General features: G+C 49.0%; 10 protein-coding genes across 10 annotated transcripts; 3 read left to right on the top strand and 7 right to left on the bottom strand.

Annotated features, from left to right (window-relative positions):
• Nucleotides 1-451: 451 nt before the first annotated feature.
• On the bottom strand, nucleotides 452-2,186 carry VE01_03505 (uncharacterized protein). The gene is made up of 2 exons (XM_018272994.2): nucleotides 1,051-2,186; nucleotides 452-990 (listed from the first exon to the last, which is right to left on the bottom strand). The coding sequence occupies exons 1-2, from the start codon at nucleotides 1,918-1,920 to the stop codon at nucleotides 565-567; spliced, it is 1,296 nt and encodes a 431-aa protein (XP_018132262.1). The 5' UTR covers nucleotides 1,921-2,186; the 3' UTR covers nucleotides 452-564.
• A 985-nt stretch (nucleotides 2,187-3,171) lies between these two features.
• Nucleotides 3,172-4,465, bottom strand: VE01_03504 (uncharacterized protein). Its single transcript, XM_018272993.2, has 3 exons — nucleotides 3,979-4,465; nucleotides 3,674-3,912; nucleotides 3,172-3,619 (listed from the first exon to the last, which is right to left on the bottom strand). The coding sequence occupies exons 1-3, from the start codon at nucleotides 4,242-4,244 to the stop codon at nucleotides 3,243-3,245; spliced, it is 882 nt and encodes a 293-aa protein (XP_018132263.1). The 5' UTR covers nucleotides 4,245-4,465; the 3' UTR covers nucleotides 3,172-3,242.
• Nucleotides 4,466-4,890: 425 nt separating this feature from the next.
• VE01_03503 (uncharacterized protein) lies at nucleotides 4,891-7,212 on the bottom strand. The gene is made up of 3 exons (XM_018272992.2): nucleotides 6,519-7,212; nucleotides 5,659-6,461; nucleotides 4,891-5,568 (listed from the first exon to the last, which is right to left on the bottom strand). The coding sequence occupies exons 1-3, from the start codon at nucleotides 7,063-7,065 to the stop codon at nucleotides 5,050-5,052; spliced, it is 1,869 nt and encodes a 622-aa protein (XP_018132268.2). The 5' UTR covers nucleotides 7,066-7,212; the 3' UTR covers nucleotides 4,891-5,049.
• Nucleotides 7,213-7,431: 219 nt separating this feature from the next.
• Nucleotides 7,432-8,523, top strand: VE01_03502 (uncharacterized protein). Its single transcript, XM_018272991.2, has 2 exons — nucleotides 7,432-8,053; nucleotides 8,113-8,523. The coding sequence occupies exons 1-2, from the start codon at nucleotides 7,603-7,605 to the stop codon at nucleotides 8,484-8,486; spliced, it is 825 nt and encodes a 274-aa protein (XP_018132269.1). The 5' UTR covers nucleotides 7,432-7,602; the 3' UTR covers nucleotides 8,487-8,523.
• VE01_03501 (uncharacterized protein) lies at nucleotides 8,521-9,245 on the bottom strand. Its single transcript, XM_018272990.2, has 2 exons — nucleotides 8,880-9,245; nucleotides 8,521-8,765 (listed from the first exon to the last, which is right to left on the bottom strand). The coding sequence occupies exons 1-2, from the start codon at nucleotides 9,016-9,018 to the stop codon at nucleotides 8,527-8,529; spliced, it is 378 nt and encodes a 125-aa protein (XP_018132266.1). The 5' UTR covers nucleotides 9,019-9,245; the 3' UTR covers nucleotides 8,521-8,526.
• Nucleotides 9,246-9,490: 245 nt separating this feature from the next.
• Nucleotides 9,491-12,451, bottom strand: VE01_03500 (uncharacterized protein). The gene is made up of 7 exons (XM_059463535.1): nucleotides 12,225-12,451; nucleotides 11,708-12,107; nucleotides 11,448-11,650; nucleotides 11,032-11,389; nucleotides 10,900-10,984; nucleotides 10,228-10,848; nucleotides 9,491-10,178 (listed from the first exon to the last, which is right to left on the bottom strand). The coding sequence occupies exons 1-7, from the start codon at nucleotides 12,309-12,311 to the stop codon at nucleotides 9,635-9,637; spliced, it is 2,298 nt and encodes a 765-aa protein (XP_059319866.1). The 5' UTR covers nucleotides 12,312-12,451; the 3' UTR covers nucleotides 9,491-9,634.
• Nucleotides 12,452-13,551: 1,100 nt separating this feature from the next.
• Nucleotides 13,552-14,590, bottom strand: VE01_03499 (uncharacterized protein; the record flags this gene model as incomplete). The annotated part of the gene is made up of 4 exons (XM_018272988.1): nucleotides 13,552-14,255; nucleotides 14,305-14,400; nucleotides 14,460-14,519; nucleotides 14,575-14,590. The coding sequence occupies 4 exons, from the start codon at nucleotides 14,588-14,590 to the stop codon at nucleotides 13,552-13,554; spliced, it is 876 nt and encodes a 291-aa protein (XP_018132328.1).
• Nucleotides 14,591-16,387: 1,797 nt separating this feature from the next.
• Nucleotides 16,388-18,910, bottom strand: VE01_03498 (uncharacterized protein). Its single transcript, XM_018272987.2, has 3 exons — nucleotides 18,383-18,910; nucleotides 17,288-18,326; nucleotides 16,388-17,218 (listed from the first exon to the last, which is right to left on the bottom strand). The coding sequence occupies exons 1-3, from the start codon at nucleotides 18,733-18,735 to the stop codon at nucleotides 16,445-16,447; spliced, it is 2,166 nt and encodes a 721-aa protein (XP_018132329.1). The 5' UTR covers nucleotides 18,736-18,910; the 3' UTR covers nucleotides 16,388-16,444.
• Nucleotides 18,911-19,044: 134 nt separating this feature from the next.
• On the top strand, nucleotides 19,045-20,575 carry VE01_10759 (uncharacterized protein). Its single transcript, XM_059464211.1, has 2 exons — nucleotides 19,045-19,216; nucleotides 19,279-20,575. The coding sequence occupies exons 1-2, from the start codon at nucleotides 19,187-19,189 to the stop codon at nucleotides 20,383-20,385; spliced, it is 1,137 nt and encodes a 378-aa protein (XP_059320194.1). The 5' UTR covers nucleotides 19,045-19,186; the 3' UTR covers nucleotides 20,386-20,575.
• A 223-nt stretch (nucleotides 20,576-20,798) lies between these two features.
• VE01_03497 (uncharacterized protein) lies at nucleotides 20,799-21,581 on the top strand. Its single transcript, XM_018272986.2, has 3 exons — nucleotides 20,799-21,006; nucleotides 21,062-21,142; nucleotides 21,217-21,581. Exons 1-3 carry the CDS (start codon nucleotides 20,905-20,907, stop codon nucleotides 21,490-21,492), a joined length of 459 nt encoding a protein of 152 aa, XP_018132324.1. The 5' UTR covers nucleotides 20,799-20,904; the 3' UTR covers nucleotides 21,493-21,581.
• Nucleotides 21,582-21,726: the final 145 nt, after the last annotated feature.

Raw genomic sequence — 21,726 nt, 5'->3', positions numbered from 1 at the left:
TCCGGACGCCCAACCCAACTTCACAATCCAACTTCCCAACCCTTCTTTTTCATTTTGTCAAATTCCTGTTGAGATGATGAACCACCATTACGTTAACCCAGCTCACTCAGATGCACAAGTTGCAATTGCTGAGAAAACGTATCAACATTCTGATCTTCATTCACTCCTACTCCTCATTTCTTTTAGTTTTATCTCCAGCCAGAACCTTTACTATAGCTACGAAATTACAACCAATTATCGACTACAACTTACTGACTTGCCTGTTTTATTCCTCGTGAGAGTGAAACCCGGCATGCATCCCGCCTCCGAAAAGCCCAACCCAGCTTCCCATCCTTCTTTTTCATTCCGTCATTTTCCTGTTTGAGATGATGAACCACCATTACGTTAACCCAGCTCACTCAGATGCACAAGTTGCAATTGCTGAGAAAACGTATCAACATTCTGATCTACACTTCATTCCACTTCTCATTTCTTTCTGTTTTATCTCCAGCCAGAACATCTACAATAGCTATGGAATTACAATAAATTTTGCTTATAAATGATTCCCCTGTTCTCATTATTGATCTAAATCTTGCTTCCGTTCATCATAGCATCTTGAGCTTCTCTAAACTGTGAGTTCAAATCGTTTTCCCATATCCACTTGCATCGGGCCAGCAAATTTTCCCTTGCCTTATCCAGATCACTTCCAACCTCTCCATCCTCCATCTCGTATAAACAACCGGCCTCTTTACTTGTCGTTACTACACGTTGGCTTCGCGGCCTTCGTACAGCATCGTAGGCCTTGAAAGCTTGGGTAATATCAGCCGCAGAGCGGACTTGACCAAATAAGTGTGATAAAATAAAGGCATCTTCAATAGCCTGACCTGCGCCAGCTCCTTGATGAGGCGTCGAAGCATGGGCTGCATCTCCAAGAAGACATAGCCTGTCTTTGTAGTATGTTGGTGCCGGTGGGTGTTCAAACAAGGCCCAAACGTCGAACTTCTCCATAAGCTGTACATATCTATTAGCTAAAAGTATCATATTTTTGGTGAGAATTGGGCTTCAACTTACAGATATAATGCTTGTAACTTTGTCTCCCCAGCCCGCGAAATCAGTTACCATGTCTTCCTTCTTGGATGCTAGAACCCATTTTTCGTCATCCCACTTCCCGTCGGGCTTAGTTCTGAAAGCAACCACATTCATAGTCTTTCCCTTCTCGATAGGGAAGGTCAATACATGTCCATGTTCGCCCATATACATCTGCGAGTTCTTTGCCAGTTCATCTCCTAAGGCATCCACTGCGATATCCATCGGTATTAGACCTCTGTATGCGTATTTTCCAGAGAAAACTGCATGTGCAGCCTCGTGATCTATGCCCAGTAATATCTCCCGCGTCCGTGATTTGATACCATCACATCCAATAACAGCATCTGCTTCTGCAGTTGTCCCATCCTCAAAAGTCAATACCATCTTGTCTCCCTTCTCCTCGATGTTTTTGAGCCTCTTCCCAAACTCGGGCACTTCATCCGGGATAAGCTTCACGAGCTCGTGCAGAAAATGCGCTCTGTGAGTACTGTTCTGCCCTATCTCTCCTTTCCCCCTCGTCTTTACATCGGCAACATGCGTATTAACAGCTGCCACCACACCTCCTCGTGTGCCCTTCTCCTGTCCAGTCCTGAAATCAAACCACGTATCCTTCTTCTCTGGCCAGCCATTGGTGGTTGCACAATTTTCAAACCCTTTGGCGATTAGCGGGTCAATGAGCTCCATTGCTCGAATGGTGTTTGGCCCGAAAGAGACGCCGGCACCGACTTCTGCGAATGCTGAAGCCGCTTCGTATAATTTGACAGAGACGTTCTGGCGAAGAAGGCCAATAGTCAAGCAAAGGCCTCCGATACCCCCGCCGCAAACAGCAACGTGGAAGTCCTTTCGTTGGGCCATGGTGTCTTTGTGTGTAAACAAAGTCTCGAGATGATGATTCTCACAAATGGAGGGTGAAGAGTGCCACAAACGTAGATACAATGAAGAGTTCTCGAGACAACGAGACTGACAATATTATATATTTATCAGAGCGGCAGAGCGGCAGAAGCTTTGCGGGGATACTTACCCCCATCACTTACGCACATCTATTTGCCGATGCGAAAGCACTCCACACCCCACAAAATATACAGCTCTTGACATGGAAACGTTTGAGCGGGGTTGTAGCATCAACTAGCACTACCCCAGATGGGTTTTTACTGCACGAGATACTGTATGGTAGTAGTTCTCGGGCCGGCCCACTTACCTGTTAACATCCGATTCGCCCTCTAATCCGACCCGGCACCCGCCAATTCCGCCATCCGGCACTCTCTCATCTGAGGAATCAGCCGCAACTGGCCGTGATCATTAGTTTCTGATCCAACCCACAGTGGTCTGGTTGACTAAATAATTCCGCTCATATGCAAATGAAATAAGACGGCACATTACTCTCTGTACCATCCATGCATTGGGGATGGCGGCGGCGATTTCTCGGTTGGAACCCTATTGATCGGAATAAGTTAGTCCTAATCTTAATGGAAAGCTTGGTGATACGTAGAAAACCAAAATATTTATTGCCTGTGACTTTGTAGTTTGTGTGGGGTTTAGTGAAAGAAAGTGCGAGTGAGGACAGGTGTGAAGCTGCGAGTGAGGGCAGGTGCGAGTGAGGGCAGGTGCCACTGAGGGCAGGTGCAAGTGAGGGCAGGTGCGACTGGGCATAAGTGACCATGAAGGCAAGTGCGAACGAGAGCAACTGCGAACGAGGGCAACTGCGACTGAGGATAAGCGCGAGTGAGACCATGCATGACAAACTGTTGTTGAGAGCCTGAGAATAGCTTCCATAACTTATCAATCAACCACCCACGACTGCTGTATAGACTTAGATTGCGCCAGTGCCGCTTTCCCAGGTTACCTTGTCGAGTAAACAGTCGTGTAAATGAAACATCCTACCTCCATCCGTCTAGAGTCTTATAAATATTATTAATATCTACATCTTTGAGCGTTAAGTTGGCACCATTCCATCACATGCAAACCACAGGCTAACATTCTCATATGTTTGCCTCTAACAATAATAACGAGGCGGGCCGTGCTGATTTCCCCTACTTTCCCTGAAGTTGGCGATTGTAACGGTCGTTGTATTTACTCAGTGAACACATAGGTTATTGTTGAATTTTGCTTAGTTGTTAAAGAAAATAGTACATATAAATCGTTGCGGCTAACTAACACTTGCAGTCCTAAATAACCATCTACTCCGAAGGTGCCAGGTAGACGTCATATTTCAGCTCCAATTTTGCCTTCTCGTCGCCGCTGCGAGGCACGAACTCAACAAGGAGTGAGTCCTGCACCGCAAAAACCGAGTCATTGTCGAGATATTTGCTATCCTTATCAAATATTTGTGTTACCATAGGATTGAACCCAGCAAGTATAACATTCAAATGGATATGTGCCGGCCTATATGGGTGGCGGTCGAGTAATTTCAGCAACTTTCCTGCTGGTCCATCATCTGGGACCGGATATGGAGTGGGTTTTATGCAGTAAAAGGCGTACTCGCCGTTCGCGTCTGCTATGAACTTTCCACGCAAGTTACTGTCGACCTGATTATCATCTTGCTGCTCGTATAAACCTTGATGGCCGCGTTAATTCCGCATGCTTTATTAGACCAGGGACCTAGACTAACCGTTTGTCGAAGCCTCCCACACATCGATGCTGGCATTGGGTAAAGGCGTTTTTGTTACTGCGTCAAGCACACGTCCATGCATGTACACAATCTCGGCATCATCGGGCGTGTTAAAGGAGATGGTGGCACCCTTTTCACGAATGGGATGATCAGTGCGGAAGAATGGGCCTAGAATAGCAGTCCGGGTCGCCAAAGTAGTAGCTTCTGAGGCTTTCTTGAAAGTAATTTCGTCCACAAGCCTATGATTGCCTGGTCAGCCTCTACGCAACTATGGAATATGTTCGGTCTTGGAGAAATAAACCTACGATTCCAGCCCGATAACGTCGCACAGAAGTTGTCCTTCATTTCGCTTATCGTCACTCATCTGACCGGCCCAATTGAGTAACTGAACACCTTCCATCCACTCGTCCGTCGTCAGCTCGACTTCGCGGGCAAAATCATGTATATGTTTCGTCAGGCTTGCCATAACCTGCCGCATGCGCGGTGAGGTGTTAGGGCCCATGGAGTCGATGACATGTTGGGTGAAATTGGGATCGAAGCGCGGGGTATCAGATGCCGGTTTAGTACTCATGATGGCCGAAAACTGTCGAAGAACTCCTTATAATGTTTCCTAGATATTGCCTGTGTATGAACGCGGAGAGTAGCTCCTGGAGCGAAAAGTGAGTTGTTTAAAGTTGCCCGCGAAAGTTTCTATATCAGGAGTTTACAAGTTCAAAGCGACGTAGGGATATTGGGTTTTCTTGTTGTTCTTGTCGTTGCTGATGTTGCTGACCTTCACCATAGCAGGTAGTGGTGGGGTGGTGCAGCAGCCGGTTACTGTACCCCACATGAGGTTGGGTGTTCGGATAGACTAAAACTAAAGCGTCGAACACCCACCAATAACATGAGAAGCCGAGTCCGGCTTCTCGTATTATTGGTCCTTATATCCGACATTTCAAAAAGCTACAGATCATCGGGGGTGCGGGGTATGACGGGCTTGAGTATAACCACCAACTACGCATGCCGGACACTATCCGCCCCCTCATGGGCTAGTTTCTCCATCCGGAACTGTGGCTCTGGATGGAAAAATGGAGAAAAATACGTGAACCTTGCCTGCAAGGCTGGACGGCAGCAGACTATGAAGAGAACAGACTATGAAGAGAACAGACTATGAAGAGAACAGACTATGAAGAGAACAGACTATGAAGAGAATAGAATGCGAAGAAAATGATGATAACAGACTCTTAATATATGTTACGAAATTATCACTGTATGTATATGGATGGTAGAGTAAATGATCATGAGACGTTCAAAGTGATCACTGTTTGTGTCGTAATGTCATCCCTCGGTGTATGTATGTCCTCCAAATTCTAAAACGTATTTCCCCCTCAACAGCTTCACAGCAACCGCGTATCTTCTTCCAAGAACTCCCATCCCGGTTCATCACTACCATTGGGCCTACTTGCTCTCTTGAAACTCAACTCCAGTCCCTCAATCGACGCCACTGGTTTGATCGCGCTCACTTCTGCATCCCACCCCTTACTAACCCACCTCTCCCGATACCTCTCTTGATCAAACAGCCACGGGTACTGTTTCCTCATTTGTTTGACCACCGTTCCACTAATCTGGTCCACAGAGTGATTGTGCCTTAGCTCGAAGAAGTCCTCCGTCTGCCGGGCTCGCAGCTGCGCTTGAATTTCCTCGCTGTACTGTCCCACTCGGAATAAGAGTAAATCGTAATGCATCAGGGAGACTCTACCGTGCCATGATCCTCCAGAAACTGCACGGTGGTAAAGGCCGGTCAGCGCGGCGATGGCGCCCATGACGCCCGTACCGTAATCAGAGATAGGGAAAGGAGGAATAACAGGTTCCTGAAGGCCCATAAACTTTCCTTGCGCCCACGCAATTCCGGTAGCCTGTTTTGACGTCGTCAGCGGGCGGTCTAGGTGGAGAAATACAAGAGTTTCATATAGACCAGCGGAAAGAAATAGGAGAGGGAAACTTACGCAATCAGCAATTTGCTGCCATCCTGGGCGATAGGCCCATTCTCCCTCATACCCGAAGCAATTCTCATTCACGTACACAAATCCCTTCCCCCTCTTCAAAGCCAAGTCTGTGAGTGCCTTCGCGCCATACCCCAGTTTCTCTAAAGCCCCTGGTCGGTACCCGTCCACGACAACATCGGCTTCTAGCAGTAGTTTGTCGAAAATTTTGCGACCTTCGACTGACTTAAGATCGATATTTGCACATTGCTTCCCAAAATTGACGTCCACTTGGAAGAAAGGCACGTCGGGGAGGTTCGGTGAAGTGACCTTCAGCACGTCAGCGCCGTATTCAGCGAGAATACGGGTGATGACGGGTCCGGCGATAATGCGGCAAAGTTCGAGAACTTTGATACCGGAGAGAACTCTGGGCTTCGCCCCAGGTGCATCTTGGAAGAGGGGTATCGGCGGTGTAGTGGTCTCGAGCGGTACCACAGACCATGGAGGAAGATCATTGTTCAGCTTTCCATGCGGTGTGGCAATGAAATCCTCGTGCTTGTGCGCTGTAACACCAGCCTGACGGAGTTCTTTGTTTTTGGTCTCGAGCTCCTCAATAGTAAATTGCTGAACGTGGGACTCAATGCATTCAGAGATGTCTTCAATGGTCTTGAGGTCTGGGCGGAAGGGAGGGAGACCGATCATCTGGAGGGTTGTATTTGCCTCGAGCGAACCATGAATGTGGAAGTAAGTCTCAGGTGTCTTGGTAGCATAGAGATTTGCCGACATACGGCGGTATGGATCTGATTGTGCCTGGAAAAGGTCGGTATCTAGATGATCTCCGTTAACGTCCACTAAGCGTAGATCACGCGACTATTGAGGATTACCTTTCAGCTTTGCCTTGATGCCTACATCGTATTTTCCTAATCCGTCGATTGTAGAGAGATATGTCTGAAAGAGGAAACATGTTGTCTGCTCTAGATTGATCTCAATCTTGCGTGAGCTTTCACCATACTTCAAATTTGCCAGGGATGTTGCCACAAGGGCCTCGACAGCTTTTAACGCAGATGTTGTCTCGGTCTCCTTGAAAGGTATCGGGAAGTAAATCGTATCCTTCTCAGAAGTAAACTTGACGTTCTTTGCCAGTGCCTTGTAACGTTTTGGTAAATTCAACTCTTCCCCAAGGTCGCACAGACGGTCAAATATAGACCCTGCCTCGACGCGAGGAGAATAACCCTCGAAATTTAACGATGTCATACTGCTTTCATAGATGGATGGACTGTATCGACACAGCGAAGGAGGAGACTCTGTAACACTTCTGATAAATGGTACTCTAAACTTGATAATTGACAATGGAAGGGAATTATGGTGCCTATAACGAAAGTAGAGTAAAAGTCGATAAGAAAGAGACAAACGTTGTGCGATATACAACATGTTCGATCTTGCCCCTGTACCAAAGGATGGAACAGTATCCACATCCCATCTCGGTATTCAAGGTATTTCACGAGAGCGGCACGTTTGTAATAGAATCGAAGCGGGGCGTTAACTCGCGCTTGAAGCGCCGACACACATAATCCGAGGAGACCGGATGGGAAGGAACCGGATGTGAGAGAAATCGGATGGGATAGTGTCCATCAATTAGGAGGCGCCGATCCGGGAGTGGGGTGTGGACCGGACCCCACTCCCGACCCCACTGCCAGGCACAGCAATTCTACCCCAGGGACCGCCGCCATTACATCTTCCAATGTACAAGAGAGGAGCCAATGCCTCTACCAGTAGAGGCATTGCCGCGGAAGGTGCCACAATCGCAATATGGCGTAGAAGGTATGCGTATGTAGCTACCGACCTGAGCCGGTATCAAGAAACTAAAACTCGAATATTCCCAAAATCTCTCATTTTTTGGCTCCGTAATAAACCCCGATCTAAAACTCAATCAAACCTAAAAACAGTGCAATAATCGCAATACGAACCATGCCTTACGCAAACGTCAACTCCAAGACGCTGTTCTTCACGCTCAGCCCTTCCCAATCATCCACGGCTTCCCCACTGACGGTCCTCTTCGTCCACGGACTAGGCTCCTCTTCATCCTTCTTCCAACCCCTCGTGCCGTCCCTAACCAGCCAGGGCTACCAGTGCCTAACAGTCGACACACATGGCTCCGGATTATCACCCTATACTGGCCATGGAAACACCACCGCTTCCATCGCCGCTGACGCTATCGCCCTTCTCGATTCCCAAGGAATCACAGAAAATGTCGTCGTGGTAGGTCACAGCATGGGCGGTATTGTTGCGTCTCTTCTCGCTGCGGAAGACTCCGCGAGCAAGCAGCAGCGATTCAAAGCTATCGTCTTGATAGGGCCTGTGAACCCGAATCCTGGCGCTGCAGAGGTATTTGGGAAACGCATTAGCATCGTTGAGAAAGGTAAAATGAATACACCAACCGATTCTGCATGAGGTGTTGACAGGAATTTCTTGCTACAGATGGTATGGAGCCCCTTGCCGCCAGTATCCCAACCACAGCCACGGGCAGCAAATCTACGCCTCTCGTACACGCTTTTATTCGCTCTCTACTTCTCGGGATTTCGCCAGCAGGTTACATATCACTCTGCCAAGCAATTGCAGAAAGCGCCGTCCCAGCATACGAGAGCATCAAAGTGCCTCTGCTGGTTATTGCAGGGGCAGAGGATAAGAGTGCGCCCATGGACGGAATTATTCACATAATGGAGAATTATGCTAGCACTAAGAAGGAACTCCGAACTCTTGAGGGGGTAGGGCACTGGCACGTTTTGGAGGCATTTTCAGAGGTGCAAGAGATTATCGGAGGCTTTTTGAAGGAGTTGCAGAGTTTAAAATAAATAAAGCTAAGATAGACACGCTCACGATTACGTTGTCCGTTTATTTACTGCCTGCATTTAAGAAGACCTGATAGAATGCAAGACGTCTGTCCGACCCTTGCCCCTCAAATTCTGCCTTTGCGACCCATTTCATTGTGGCCTCGCCCCCTGCTTTGAGTCCATATACAACGTCACCCTCCAGCATGTACGTATCTGGGCGTTCCGTGGAACTATAGTAGGTATAGGTATGTTTCCTGCTAGAGATCTTCGACCACATGCCTGTTCGAAGCTGCAAAATATCTGTGTCGCAATCAGCCGAGTTCCCCATAACCAAGTGTCCCTGCGTTGCATTTCTCAAGTTGAAGGGCAGACATCATTGGTATATCATTCTTAGGGGAATTGATAAGCACATACCCGCCTGTCCAACAACCCGATTGTCGCCCATAATCAATGTTGCATCCTCAGCAAAAAAAGTCGTGTACTTCTCATGTGCAGTACCATCATCAGATGTGGCATAGAAGGCTTTGAACCACTCCTGAATATTGGCTCCCATTTTGGCGGTGGTCTTATGAAGGCGAACACACGTAATCTCCGGCGTCTGGGTGATGGGAGTTGAGTGGTAGTGGGATGATCCTTAATGTTGAGGTGCGAGGGGGAACAGTGTATACCCACAGGTCAGATATACACAAGAGGAATAAACATGGATTCTAATTTCCACAAATTGCGGGGGGAGCTTCCCCACGAACGGCGCGATCTCGGATGGCGCTCTGCCAATGTCTACTCGTTGACCGGATAGCTCGATGTGCCGCGGTGGTTCCGCGGATCTCGGATGCGCTCCACTAGTCGCCAAAATCTACCCGTTGACTGGATGACTGGATGTTGCCATATGGTTGCAAGGATCAAGTAACATTAGGAGAATGTTAATACATTAATTTATCACAGCAAACACATACTGAAACGCCGGTAATCTAGTCCTTGGGGGTCGGTGTCGCCTGTTGATAATAAGTAAGAACCGACCGCCCACCCCTTGCAAAGTACAGCACATTATTCCTTCGTTTTAATCATTATTGATATTACAGTATAAATACATTCTGTTCACGAACTATTCATACTACGCATCCGCCCCATGTAGCCCCCTCAAGAGGCGAAGGAGGGCTAGCTCGCATCGGCTAGCTCGTATCTGTGATCCCATACAGTGGCGTCCATAGGTCCTGTTGATATGGATCTTGGGTAACATTCATAAGAAATGCATCAAAGTCGAGCGAGTAATCTGGTGGGCTAACGTGCGGCGAGTCCGGTTCCAGCGGTATCTGCTGCCCGTTTCCTTGTCCCATTTCTGAGTGAAAACCAATTCCTCCTGGTTGGTTACGGCTGAGATCATTCGCCCCTCTACTACCTCCAGTCTGCGGCTGGGCACTGTCGTCGACGTAACCAGGCTTAGCACCATAGTGCATGGCACCGAACAAGGCAGAAAAGATGGCTTCCTGCTTTGATTTACTACCCGTTGGCACCGCACAAGGAATAGTATCTTGCTCGATAGCCTCACTAAATGCGATGAGAATGTCCAGAAACCGGCGCGCAAGTGGATCGACCGCACCGAAATGACGGTGTAGATTGAGCGCCGTGTACATGGCATGTTTGTTGTCGATGTCGTGATAAACGGCACAGAAGCCGTTGGTACAAATTATGAGTGCTGCGGTGAAAAGCCAATAGCTGCGTTTTTGGTTAGTTAATTTGGAGACGCTATGCTGGGGACACCTACATTACAAACGGATCCCGGCGAGGGAGTGCACGCTTGAGAAGGGCCGCTTGCACGGCGTTAATGGTATACAATGCTGACCTGACACACGCTGCTTGAAATGGCGCGGACTTTGCGGAATCGGTCTCAGGCAATTCATGTGTCTGCCGTGACAGGAGGCCCCCATCCGTTTCCCTCAGGGCTCGAATCTCATCTGAAACTCTCTGTAGCAAGAAGGGCCTTGTCAACAGTATAATGCCGTGGAAATAATTCAAATTTACATGCAACTGCGCCAGGGTCGCTTTGGGGTCCTCATCTGGAAGGTCGATATTCTGCCAGTGCAGGAACGTAGGTAGGGAGTCCTTGCAGGCTTGGAATTTATTTGAGATCGCGTGTGCAAGCTCTGTGGAGATCTTGCGATCTGCGTAGATATTCGAGAGAATGTCGCCGACAAGGCAGGAAGCGCGCACAGAGGCGCTGATAGAGGCCAATTCAAGGGTGTCGTCAGAGGAGGTCCAGAGATCGCCGAAATCACTGCCAGCAGCCAAAGAGTCCGTTGCATCACGGCAATGGATGCCGTTTGGGCGGCCAAGCATTGCTGACAGGAAACAATCCATCACGTACAAACTTCGCCAGACATTCCGTCTTTGGAAAAAATAAGCCGAGGTCTACTAATGAGGCTGGGAAGGTACGAACCTAACACGCTGCTCAGGTGCAGTGAAAGAGAAATCAGACCGTTTCCTATGCAAACCAAGCGCATATGCTGATCTTATCGCCATACCTATGACTAGTTAGACCCAGTAAAAATGCAGACCAAGGGGAACGAACCCAAGTAAGCCCATGCAGCGTTACGTTTAGCTACAGTCAACATGAACACCGTGACTAATAGTAGTGCTTGAATAGACGTGATGTCTCCGTCTTCAAACCCGGATACTGGATCGTTCAGATGCGTTGCATTTACGTAAAACATCTCAGCTCTACTAACACTACCGCCATCGAGCCGCTCAAGTATTTGGCGCCCATGAGGACTAGATACATCAGAACTCGTCATCAGTTGCAGGCCTACTGCGAAAACGAGGTTTAGAATCGATAAACGTGATTGCTTCGTTTGCAGCGGATTGTCGTATATCGATTGAACCTCTTGAGTAAATGCCTCTCGATCGAATATTAAAATTGTTCCCACAGTCTGTAGGGGGCATCAGTGGCGTGTCTGTACACGTTTCAGGAGGGAAATTGAAGCTCACATTAGAGAAAAAAGATTCAAGTAGAAAATCGGCCGCCTCCTTATCAGGTAGGACATAGGTTGGCGTCAACCCTGTCGAAATCGACCCCTCAACAAGTTTGCCTTTATGCACATCGTTTGTGAAGTTGCACGGCCCAATCGTACTCTCAACGAGTTTTCGTATTGTATCGAGATACGATAGACTTGCTGAATCACCCAAATATACTACACAATCATTAGAAATATTCCTTATTTCTCACTGAACGAAACTTCGCTACTCACGTAATCTGCCTTTCCCATCCTGCAACATCCGCAGCTGCTCTCCGAGTCTCTGTCCTTCAGAGTTTGCCACCGACGTACTCTCCATGACGTCCCCCGTTGCCGCGGGTGCTTCGTTCATGGGGCGCAACATCTTCGAGGACGTAACCTGGCTCTCTGTACGTATGTAGCGCTCATTTTGAAATTGAGGCGTCCTTGGGGGTATGTTTGAGCCTTGGTTTTGCGGCAACGGCAGTTTTGGGGAGGCGCGAGGATAGAGGTGCCCGTGGGCCTGGGTGGATTGAAGATTGCGCCCATAACGTTGCTGCCTTGTGTGGATCCGGGCGCGGTCTCGAGGAATGTCTGCGTACGTGCACTGGGTTGAGCGTGAGGAGCACGCGGTACAAGGTTGGAGGCCACTACACTATATCATATAACCGTCTTAGTGTCATGTATGTATGTATTTCTACCACGAGAAATACGAATCGTCAGAAGCGCAGTCTCGGGGACTCCAACCATCTATCCGCGCGTACATACATACCTTGAGCTTCTTCTCCTGGCACGTTACACAGGCCTTTTTGGTGCGCCGTCGCGGCCCTCCATCACTGGATCTCGGCTCCCCAGCCATGCCGACGTCTGTTGTGCTAACCACTACCGGTAGTAGAATCCTCTCCTTATGTGAGAACCAGAACAGCTAATAATTTCCTTAAGAGTCGTGCATCGGATCAATGAGAGTAAGGGTATATGGGTTGTGAAAGTGTGTTGAGAGAGAGGCAGAAAGGGCGATTGGGGAATGTCTTTCGTCTCCACTACAAACGCTTAGCGCCAGTGCGGGGTTAGCGGGGTAAGTTGGAGATAAGATGGGGGTGAGAGGGACCTTCACTACCAACCACCAACGCCGATAACGACGAAGAGGCAGAGAAGTTCCAGTTCGACTTATAAGTGGTCTTATAATTGTAACTTGGGTGAAATGGTTTAAATGGTTCTCAGAACAACGTACCGCGACTTTGTAGATTCTGCCACCTGGCTACTGGCAAATACCAGTTGTACATGTCTTTGGGTTTTTTTGTTCTGCTTAAGTAGATATTATATTACTATTATTTTACTCTACTATTTTTACACAAACAGAAGAGGACCATGGAATATATTAGTTCATACCATAGAGGATTTCTACATGATCTAACAATAAAAATGGATTACGTCCTGTGATAGATTTGGGCCTCCCGTTTTAATATGGTGCCAATGAGACAAATGTTACACGACACGGCAGCTCAGACCACCACCGTTAAAATAATCAATCACAGCAGCAAGGTTACGTGACGGTGAGAAGTACACGACAGTGATAAAAGGACTCCGCGTCAAGAACCCAAGGTCTGGGTGGAAAACACCACCGAGAAGCGGCCCCTTTTCGAACCAGATAATCCGGTGCATTAGTGCGACCTGGACTTGTCTTTCGATTGTCAGTTCAAGGAAGTTCGTCGAATCGGTAGCTATATTCAATGTTACATTCATTTAAGTACCAAGATGATCTGGTATCATTCTCTGTCTGAGAGTTCCCCTTAAACGTAGTCCATGAAGTATTCAATTCAAATTGCTCTGATATTCTAAATGTCCCGTGCTGTTCTGTACAATTTACCCCATCCCATAATTTCTGTGGCAAAATGCAAACGTCAAACGCCAACAATGCCGCGCTTTCTGCCAGTATTCGCTGAAACTCCAATCGAACTCGCCTGCAAGTCCTTCTGTAATAACACCTCCAATAGGTTAAATGCACGTATACTCCCGTAAATGCCTGTATACCTTAAGACAACCGACTATTCTGTTGATGGGAACAAGGTTTCTCCAAATTGCCTTCTTTAACTCCCACACTAGTACACGGAATGGATTGCGCTATATTGGAGGTTCTGTGGTGGCATTGCTAGCGGCGGTAGCGGCGGTGCTGATGGTGGTCCTGATGTTGCTGTCGCTGGTGCATCATTTTCTGTGCTCGCTTTCGGATCGCTTCCAGCTGCTGCTGTATCACCAGTACGAACTTCGACCTTCGGTAGAATCCCGTCGCGGGCTTCTTTCACAATCTTGTGCAGTATATAATGGATAGTGCTGACAAACAGTGCCGTGAAGACAAACACCGCCCACTGCAGAACCTGCAACGGCGAACCCTTCGTGACAGCCAGCCCAGCCGAAGTCGTCAGAGTCGTCGAAGTCGTCGAAGTCGTCGGCTGGGCTGGCGGCGCAACCACCTCCATAGCCCTGATGCTGAAGGTAAGCAAGTATGCCGCGGCAAAGGCAGTACCAACAGCGCTCCACAGCACGATCCGAGTGGTGGCAATCCAGCGGCGGCGCGATTTTACAGACTTCTCGTCAGTCATCCCCCATCCAAACCAGAAGGCGACATAACCGACGGCGATGAGGATGCTGTTCAGGGCGGGAAGAGCGAGGGATACGGATTGCTGAAGGGTGAGGACATGGTGGACGACGTCGATTGAGAGGGATAGTCTCGTGGCCAGGTCCGCAGGGGGGGTTGCAAGGGCTAATGTACAGATTGTGGCGTTGCCTCCTGTCTTGCAGATCCCTGTCTAATTGTTAGTCGTGTATACACAAAAATGGAGATTGCTGCTTACCAATGTAGCCAAACTGGACGTTACTGTCGGGGAGCTCGGCGATAAAAAGTTGGGGTATCACCGGGGAGATTGAGATGCAGCCCACCATGGACAAAACTGCGTGACGACAGTGAGTATGAGAGAACATGCAGCTGATGAGACAAATGGATCCTTACTTGATGTGGTGATGATAGGTATCAATAGAAAGTGTGCAATACACATGGGCCCAATCTTTTCTAAACGGGGGTTGTCAGCTGTGTGACGCCTGAGGTTATTGAAGTGAAAGCGTACCTATCCACTTCCACATCTTTGCAAAATGTAATTCCCAAAAGGCTCCAATTAAAATGATATGATGATGGAAAACTGGGAATAAAGATGCAAGTGTTGAAGTTGAACTGTATCTGATGCCGTTGTATCGTGCTTGTTCGGCTGGAGTTATGGTGGACACTAACAGGACATATATACTGATTCACAGTCCCAACATCATTCTATCCCAACTCTAAAATCATCAAATATAGCATCAAATAGACGCCGCGCTCTGCGAAACACCAACGCTCAGCCATGGGCATCCAGAACTCGGATTTCGGAAAGCCTGGCCAGAATGAAGGTCCTTTCAGGTGGTATAATCAAGCGCCCAAAATACGGCTAGGTATTGTCATTGGCCAGCTCCAGTAGAGGATATGGCTATCCGCACGAAGGGCCGGCGCTTCACATCTCAACTGCTCCATGATGGAGGGCAGCAGTGATGTTGGTATTCTCCTTCTGAGTTTAGTGACGGTAGAACAGCGTCCCGGGCTTCAGTAGCGCCAGACGAGAGGAGGCACTGTTGGTGGTGGCCTTCCAACATAAGACAATAAAAAGTTGGCGCTTCATCATTCTGTCTGAAGTGTCCGTAAGAAGGGCGTCAACGTTATTGGAATTCCCAAAACGTCAGTGAAGGGATGGGCCCATCGATATTGAGCTTGCAAACTGAGGGTGTGGCCGTGTTGGTACGCATCTCTTAGATCGGCCACGCAGCGATCAGCGCTTCAATTTTCCGCCCCTCCCAGAATGACGGCATCGGTAATGTTGGAATTCCCATGTCGAACAACCATCAAGGTTGGCCGTTTGTCAGGCCGTCTCCTCGATGTTGGTTCAGAATAGCGATACGTTCGCCTGAAGAGCCGAATACCGCGCCAGAAACGGCGGTTTCATCTTATTCCACGCATGATAAGAATGGCGCAACTTAGATTTGGCTAGTATGGCGATGCACGAGGCGCCTTTGATGGAATAGGCGCGCGGGTCGCGCGATGTTGGCTCTAAGCCGGGGGGGACTCTGGATGAAACGCAACGACGGACCACGTGTTGGATATTATGACGGCCATGTACTGACACCATAGGGCCGGCTGTATTGGGAATTTTTGGTTGCGGCCAAGAAATGGTATATGTCATTTTTCACACTCTTGTTGGAATCTGGTGGGGCTTTCTTTGATGAGTATTGGCCCTGATCACTAATCTAATATCCATATAGCTTCTTCGATGGATCTGACCCCACCTATCCGGGAGTTACCAGCGGAGTATTAACACTTTGATATCCCTTGAAATAACAACTAGCGCATTTATCTCAGCTTACCTCAGAAATATCTCATCTTCTCTGTAATATTTATCCTCAATTCCGTGCACCGAAGGAAATAAAACGGTAGTCAAGATAGCCTAGCATATGCGCCCTGCGACTCTACATCTGGGCTCCATGTAGGCGCCATGGAAATCCATGACCCTTTCAGCGGGCCACTTTCGGCCGCTGTGGAGCAGGCCCAAGGCCTCATCAGGAAGACCTCAAGTTGGCGCAGCTCTCATCCATGGCAGTGCTCGTTTAGAGAGCGATAGACCGGTATATGGCATTGCGGTAAGGCAGAACGTATACGCTGTAATTATTGGATGAAATCTGACAGCGTAGGACAACCGGGAGGCAACAGACAGCTGGCGAAAATCGACAGCAAACTTAGAAATGCTGTGCAACGGACCTTCGGAGAAAACTGAGATGATCTTGGAAAACGAAAACTGAACTTTAGCATGTACTACAGTATTAACTAACTCGGAGCTAGTCAGAGCTACACAGTATTGGTATCACAACGCTTCGCCGCATCCCCCTCTCCTGACTTTAGCGGCTCGCGACTGCCCCTTATAACTTCGTCCCCGTCTCCTTCTTCAGACCCGCCGCAATTCCACGACTCGTGATATCACTGATCGCCAAATTCGTCACCATGGGGTTCACCCCACTCGCCGACGGGAACACACTGGCATCCGTTATATACAGTCCCTTGGTGCCCCACACCCTACCCTCCGGATCAACAACTCCATCCGCCTTCTTCGCACTCATCCTATTCGACCCCATCTGATGCGCACACGCAAACGTTGCGTTCGGCGGAGAATTGCCCACCGCCTCCACATGCGCAATCCAATCCACGAAGCGCGGATCCACGACCTCGCACGTCGCGTCGCCGCCGGTCTCATCGACGATGAATGGCCGGATGCCAGGCACGTTGACGTGGATCTCGCGCGCGCCCGTTACGAGGAGCATGCGCGACATCTCGATCAGACCCGTGAGCACGTGGCGACGGTCGAATGCGCTGGGGGTGTACTCGATCTTGGGGCCGTGGAGCACGCGGCCGGGGTCGCGGTCGCGCGTGAGTGAGATGTACGAGTTCATGTGCGGGTACTTGGCTGCGGTGGTCTTCCAGGAGGTGCCGGAGTTCCAGTTGATCATGGAGAGGCAGAGGGAGGGCATCATGCAGGTTGCCTCGAGTTTGACGCCATGGCCGTGACCGTCTAGGTTCTCGAAGGAAGAGCAGACAGTCGTGAGGATGCCACCCTCCCAGGGGCGGACTTCTTCCTTGAAGAAGGCAGAGACAACGTTGACAGGGTGCAAGTAAAGGTGGCGGCCAATTTGATTGTTCTAGAAATCAGATTTGTCAGCGCCGATACGAAAAAAGGGGCAACAGGGGCTTTGGGCTTGGGAACGCACCTTAATTCCGCTGTTCATCAGTATGTGTGGTGAGTAGATCGAGCCGGCTGCGACAATGACTCGCTTTGCCTTGACGATAACCTCACGCTTGCCGCCCGCACGCGACGTCCACAGTCCCTTAACACCAACCGCCTTCTTCCCATCCATCAAGACCTTCTCGACTGCCAAGCCCTCGACAAACTGGGCGCCCGCGCGTGCCGCGTCAGGCAACCAGCACACATTTGGCCCTTGCTTCTCGCAGCTAGAGCAACCCATAATGCAGTGGCCACAGTAATGCTCGTTGCCGGCCGTGTTCTGCGGAACGGCTTTGGCGGTATGCCCCATGCGGCGCGCGCCCTCGAGGAGGATCCTGTTGCCGTGATTGTGGCGGATGTGCTTGTCGGAGACGCCCATGCGCTCGCAAACGCGGTCGAGGGATTCCTGGAATGTGGCGGATGTGAACAGGGGGAGGTTGCGGTCCTCGGCCCATTCTTTGCGCACGAAGCCTTGGGGCTGCAGCGCGGCGGACCAGTTGACAGTGCCGCCGCCGCCGAAGTTGGAGCCAGTTAGGACGTTAATCGAGGAGTCTTCACTCGGGATTACGCCGCCATTCTCGAAGAGGTGGATCATCCCCTGTGCCTCGGTCATTGGGAGTTGTGCGGACGTGTAGTGGTATGCCTTGTCAATGACGAGGACGGAGAAGCCGGCCTCGGCGAGGTTCTTAGCTGAGATGCCACCGCCGAGTCCAGAGCCGACGATCACCACGTCAAAATCGAGGATGGCAGGTGTCTGGGACTCAGGGAACTGCAAGAACGTGTACTCATACGAGGGGCCTGGCGAGTATTTCAGCGGGATGGCACTGAATCCCGTAACAGTGGGGAAAAGGCGCGAGGATTTGATGTGAATCATCTTTCCAATGGACGTCAAGGTATTGTAGAGAGTACGCATGGCGCCGAGATAGCTCGTGCCCCAGCCCTGGAGGATTGCTGTTCGGGACTTAATGTCAAGCTGGTCCAGAGGCGTGGCATAGCCCGTGAGCAGGAGCGCTCCTGGGCGGGTGCTGAGAAATAACAGTAAGTTCGAGCTCCCAATCTCACGCGAAGCAGGATGGCCTACCTCAGAACCGACAATATTATCATCAGTGGTCTCCTCTGGTCCTCCCTCGCGTATGACACGAGCTGTCTCCTCAACAACCCCTTGAAGTCCTCACTCTCGCTCGGCCGCTCTGCCAGGTACGCGTCCAGGGTTTCTCCCTCCTTGTTTCCTGCCGCGCGCGCAATTGCTCCATATTCCTCCTCCGAGATGACGAGCTCGTCAATCGCGCGCGAAGGCGAAGCTGCAGAAGCCCTTACAATCCGGGGCACAACAGTGTCCATCAGGGCAAGGAGGATGGACCATTGTGCCGAGGTGAAAACATCATCAGGGAGTGGAGGGAGGGGAGTCGAGAGGGGACCAAGGGGGGTGCTCATGATGGGATTGGACGCGTTTATACGCCGTGAACAAGGGATATGAATGTTCAATTAAATGAATTTCCAGAGACGAAGAGAAACAGTTCTGTTGAGGTCAATATATTGCTTCCCCAGTCTTTCCCCACACGTGCATTCCGGGGGTTCCCGGCGGGCCCCTTGGAGTCTGAAATGCGGGGAAAGATGCTTGTATTTAGTGTATTTGCTTGTGAAAATCATCTTGGTGAATATAATAACCACGTGATTAAACATAGGTCATGTGATCGTATATGTTATGTAATCCTATATAGCCTCACCCACGTCTCAAGCTCACAACCACATAACTCCAACCTTATCACACGCTGATATGTGTGCGTCTATCTGATTAAAATTCGCAAACTGCATCAGAAGCAGAGGCAGTGGCCTGATTTGTAATTCAGGCACTGGAAATATACAAATTATCAAAATCGTCGGCATGAGACTTCCCCAGGAGATCTGTGACGCCGTAAGAGCTGTGCTATGCTGTTCTAACTTGATACCAGCCTGGTGCTAACATACTCATTACAGATTGTGTTATGCGTTGAGAATGAAGCAAATTGCATTTCTCCATACAAGGGGTTCAATCCTCGACGCAACGCGGTACAATACCTCACATCACTGCGCCTAGTCAATAGAGGTTTTTGTGCCATTGCCTCGCCGCTGCTCTTTCGACACATCGTGGCCATATGTGTTCCCTTTCAAAAAGAATCGCCTCTAGTGAGACTTATCGAGATTTCTAAAAGTCCCTATGCCGTATATGTACAACGGCTCGACGTCGGGTTTCGGTTCTTTGACAATTTAAGCGCCGAATCGGTCTCATTATATCAGGAAGACCTTGCCGGAATATTACCAGGTTGCTTAGCTAGACTTCCAAATATTAAGGCCCTTGGGTTCCACGACGCGTCTTTTTCTTTGCCCTGGGAAAATGAGACAACAGCCACTAAAACCGTCATTGCTGCATTGCGCTATGGGCTGCTTTCAAACTTGACTGAACTGGAGTTCACACTCCCGCTTGCTCCTGACTTTGGGAAGTTATTGGATAACAAACCTGGTACATTACAAATACCCATCGAACATACCCTACGGGGCCTTCGTCACCTAGGGTTGCACATTGGTGGGAAACTGAGTCCGTATACTCACTCTGACCGGACTCATGCGTTCTATATTTTCCAGCTTGTTGAACTCGCTGTCGATATTACTTCCCTTGCAATAAGCAGCGAATCTTTGATAGTTCTCACAAACTTCGAATTTACCCGTTTGCTCCGCCTCAAACATGTTGATTTGGAAGGGGTGGAAACTTCAGCCGATGCCCTCACTTCTCTCATTACACAATCCAAGGAATCAATTAGAAGCATTCGGTTCCATAAAATTACAATCAACTCTGGGTTATGGGAAAGCATATTTAGGCAAATGAGCAGACTATCACACCTATTCGATGTTGACATTGGTCCATGCGGATACTCATCCACAGGAGCAACCCAAAGATTAGCTACACAGCCGCAACACCCTCCTACTTGGCCACAAGCTATCTTGTCTCAAAATGTTAACGACGGTTCAGCACTTCGCAACTTACTATTGCAAGTGAACACGAACAGAATTGCCGCAGGGTTGCCTACGATGCCAGAAGGTCCGTAAAAGTGCACTTATTGGGGTTCTCAGTACGGTCTGTATGAAATCAACAGGGTCTAGTATATTCTCCTAGAATATCGATAGATGGATATATTCAGTACGTAAGCCTCTGCTTGACTCTCACAAGCATGGTGTTAAATTGATCATAGCCGCTTGTGGCAAAGAATATGAATGGGTGTGTAGACAAATGACCGCGCGATTTTCACCATGTGACCTGTGAAAATCACTCTTTTTAGAGAGCTACAGATATAAAAAAAGTGAACTGTCTGATTAGAAGCTACAAATCCGAATATTCGAGTAGAATATCAACTGTTCTGGAAGTTATATGAGTTGCAATGATCAAATTAAGCGAGCTTAGCCGCCTTCATATGTTATAACCACCATACATCTGCAACTCTCGTACCTTTAACAACAACAACCATCAAAATACAACAACTTCAGATTAAGGTAGTTGAGTAATTGACTGCACTTACTATTGAAAAGGAAGCTGCTGGTGTCTTGAAAAGCCTATACACCATCCTCACAATGGTTGGCCCAGTGAGGTCCAGGCGTGGAGCGCAGAGGTCGACTACAACGTATGGCTACAGACGAGCCTTGAAAGATATTCGTCAGCCTGGGAAAAGAGCAGTTAGTGAAATCGCAATATTCATATAATATTATGCATGCTAATATACCTCGCTAGACGCCCGAGGACAGAAATGGATACAAGAAACTGCTTGAAGAACTTCGTAAACGTGAAGACCACCTCACCAAGGTGAAGCCAGTAAGTTGCAATTAAACCCATGACGCGTGTTTATATTTCAAATTTTTGGGCCTAATGCAGTGTTACTTCCCCAGGGAAAGAAAAATGGGAAGGATGACTCCGGAGAGGACGAAGAATATGAAGTTGAGAGAGTCCTTGATTCACGTGTCAAGGACGGGGAGCTCAAATTTTACGTCCTGTGGGAGGGATTTTCGATAGAGGAGGCTACATGGGAACCGCGCTCTAACTTGGAGAATTCGACGGAAGCTATTGATGAATATTTCGATGCTCATCCTGGCAACCCTGGTGGACCTAAGGCAAACAATCGCCTCGGCCGTCCATCTCTGAAGGCGGCTGAGAAAACATCATAGGCTAAACAGACATTCTAACCTCCGTATGTCTGCTGGCATTACTGTTGCCTGCTGCCTGCTGCCTGCTGCCTGCTGCCTGCTGCCTGTTGCCTGTTGCTCTGTTGATATTTGGAAGGCTTTTTTGCTTTATTCTTCGGCGTTCAATGGGAGGGGTTTGAATGTCGATCGTCTACAATCGCGTTGAGTCAAACAGAACATGAAGGTCCAACGATCAGACCATGAAGCTTCAAAAAC

The sequence above is a fragment of the Pseudogymnoascus verrucosus genome (assembly GCF_001662655.1).
Source record: "Pseudogymnoascus verrucosus strain UAMH 10579 unplaced genomic scaffold scaffold_11, whole genome shotgun sequence".
Classification (NCBI taxonomy): domain Eukaryota; kingdom Fungi; phylum Ascomycota; class Leotiomycetes; order Thelebolales; family Thelebolaceae; genus Pseudogymnoascus; species Pseudogymnoascus verrucosus.
The sequence above is the reverse complement of the archived record's forward strand: the minus strand, read 5'-3'. Positions and strand labels throughout refer to the sequence as shown.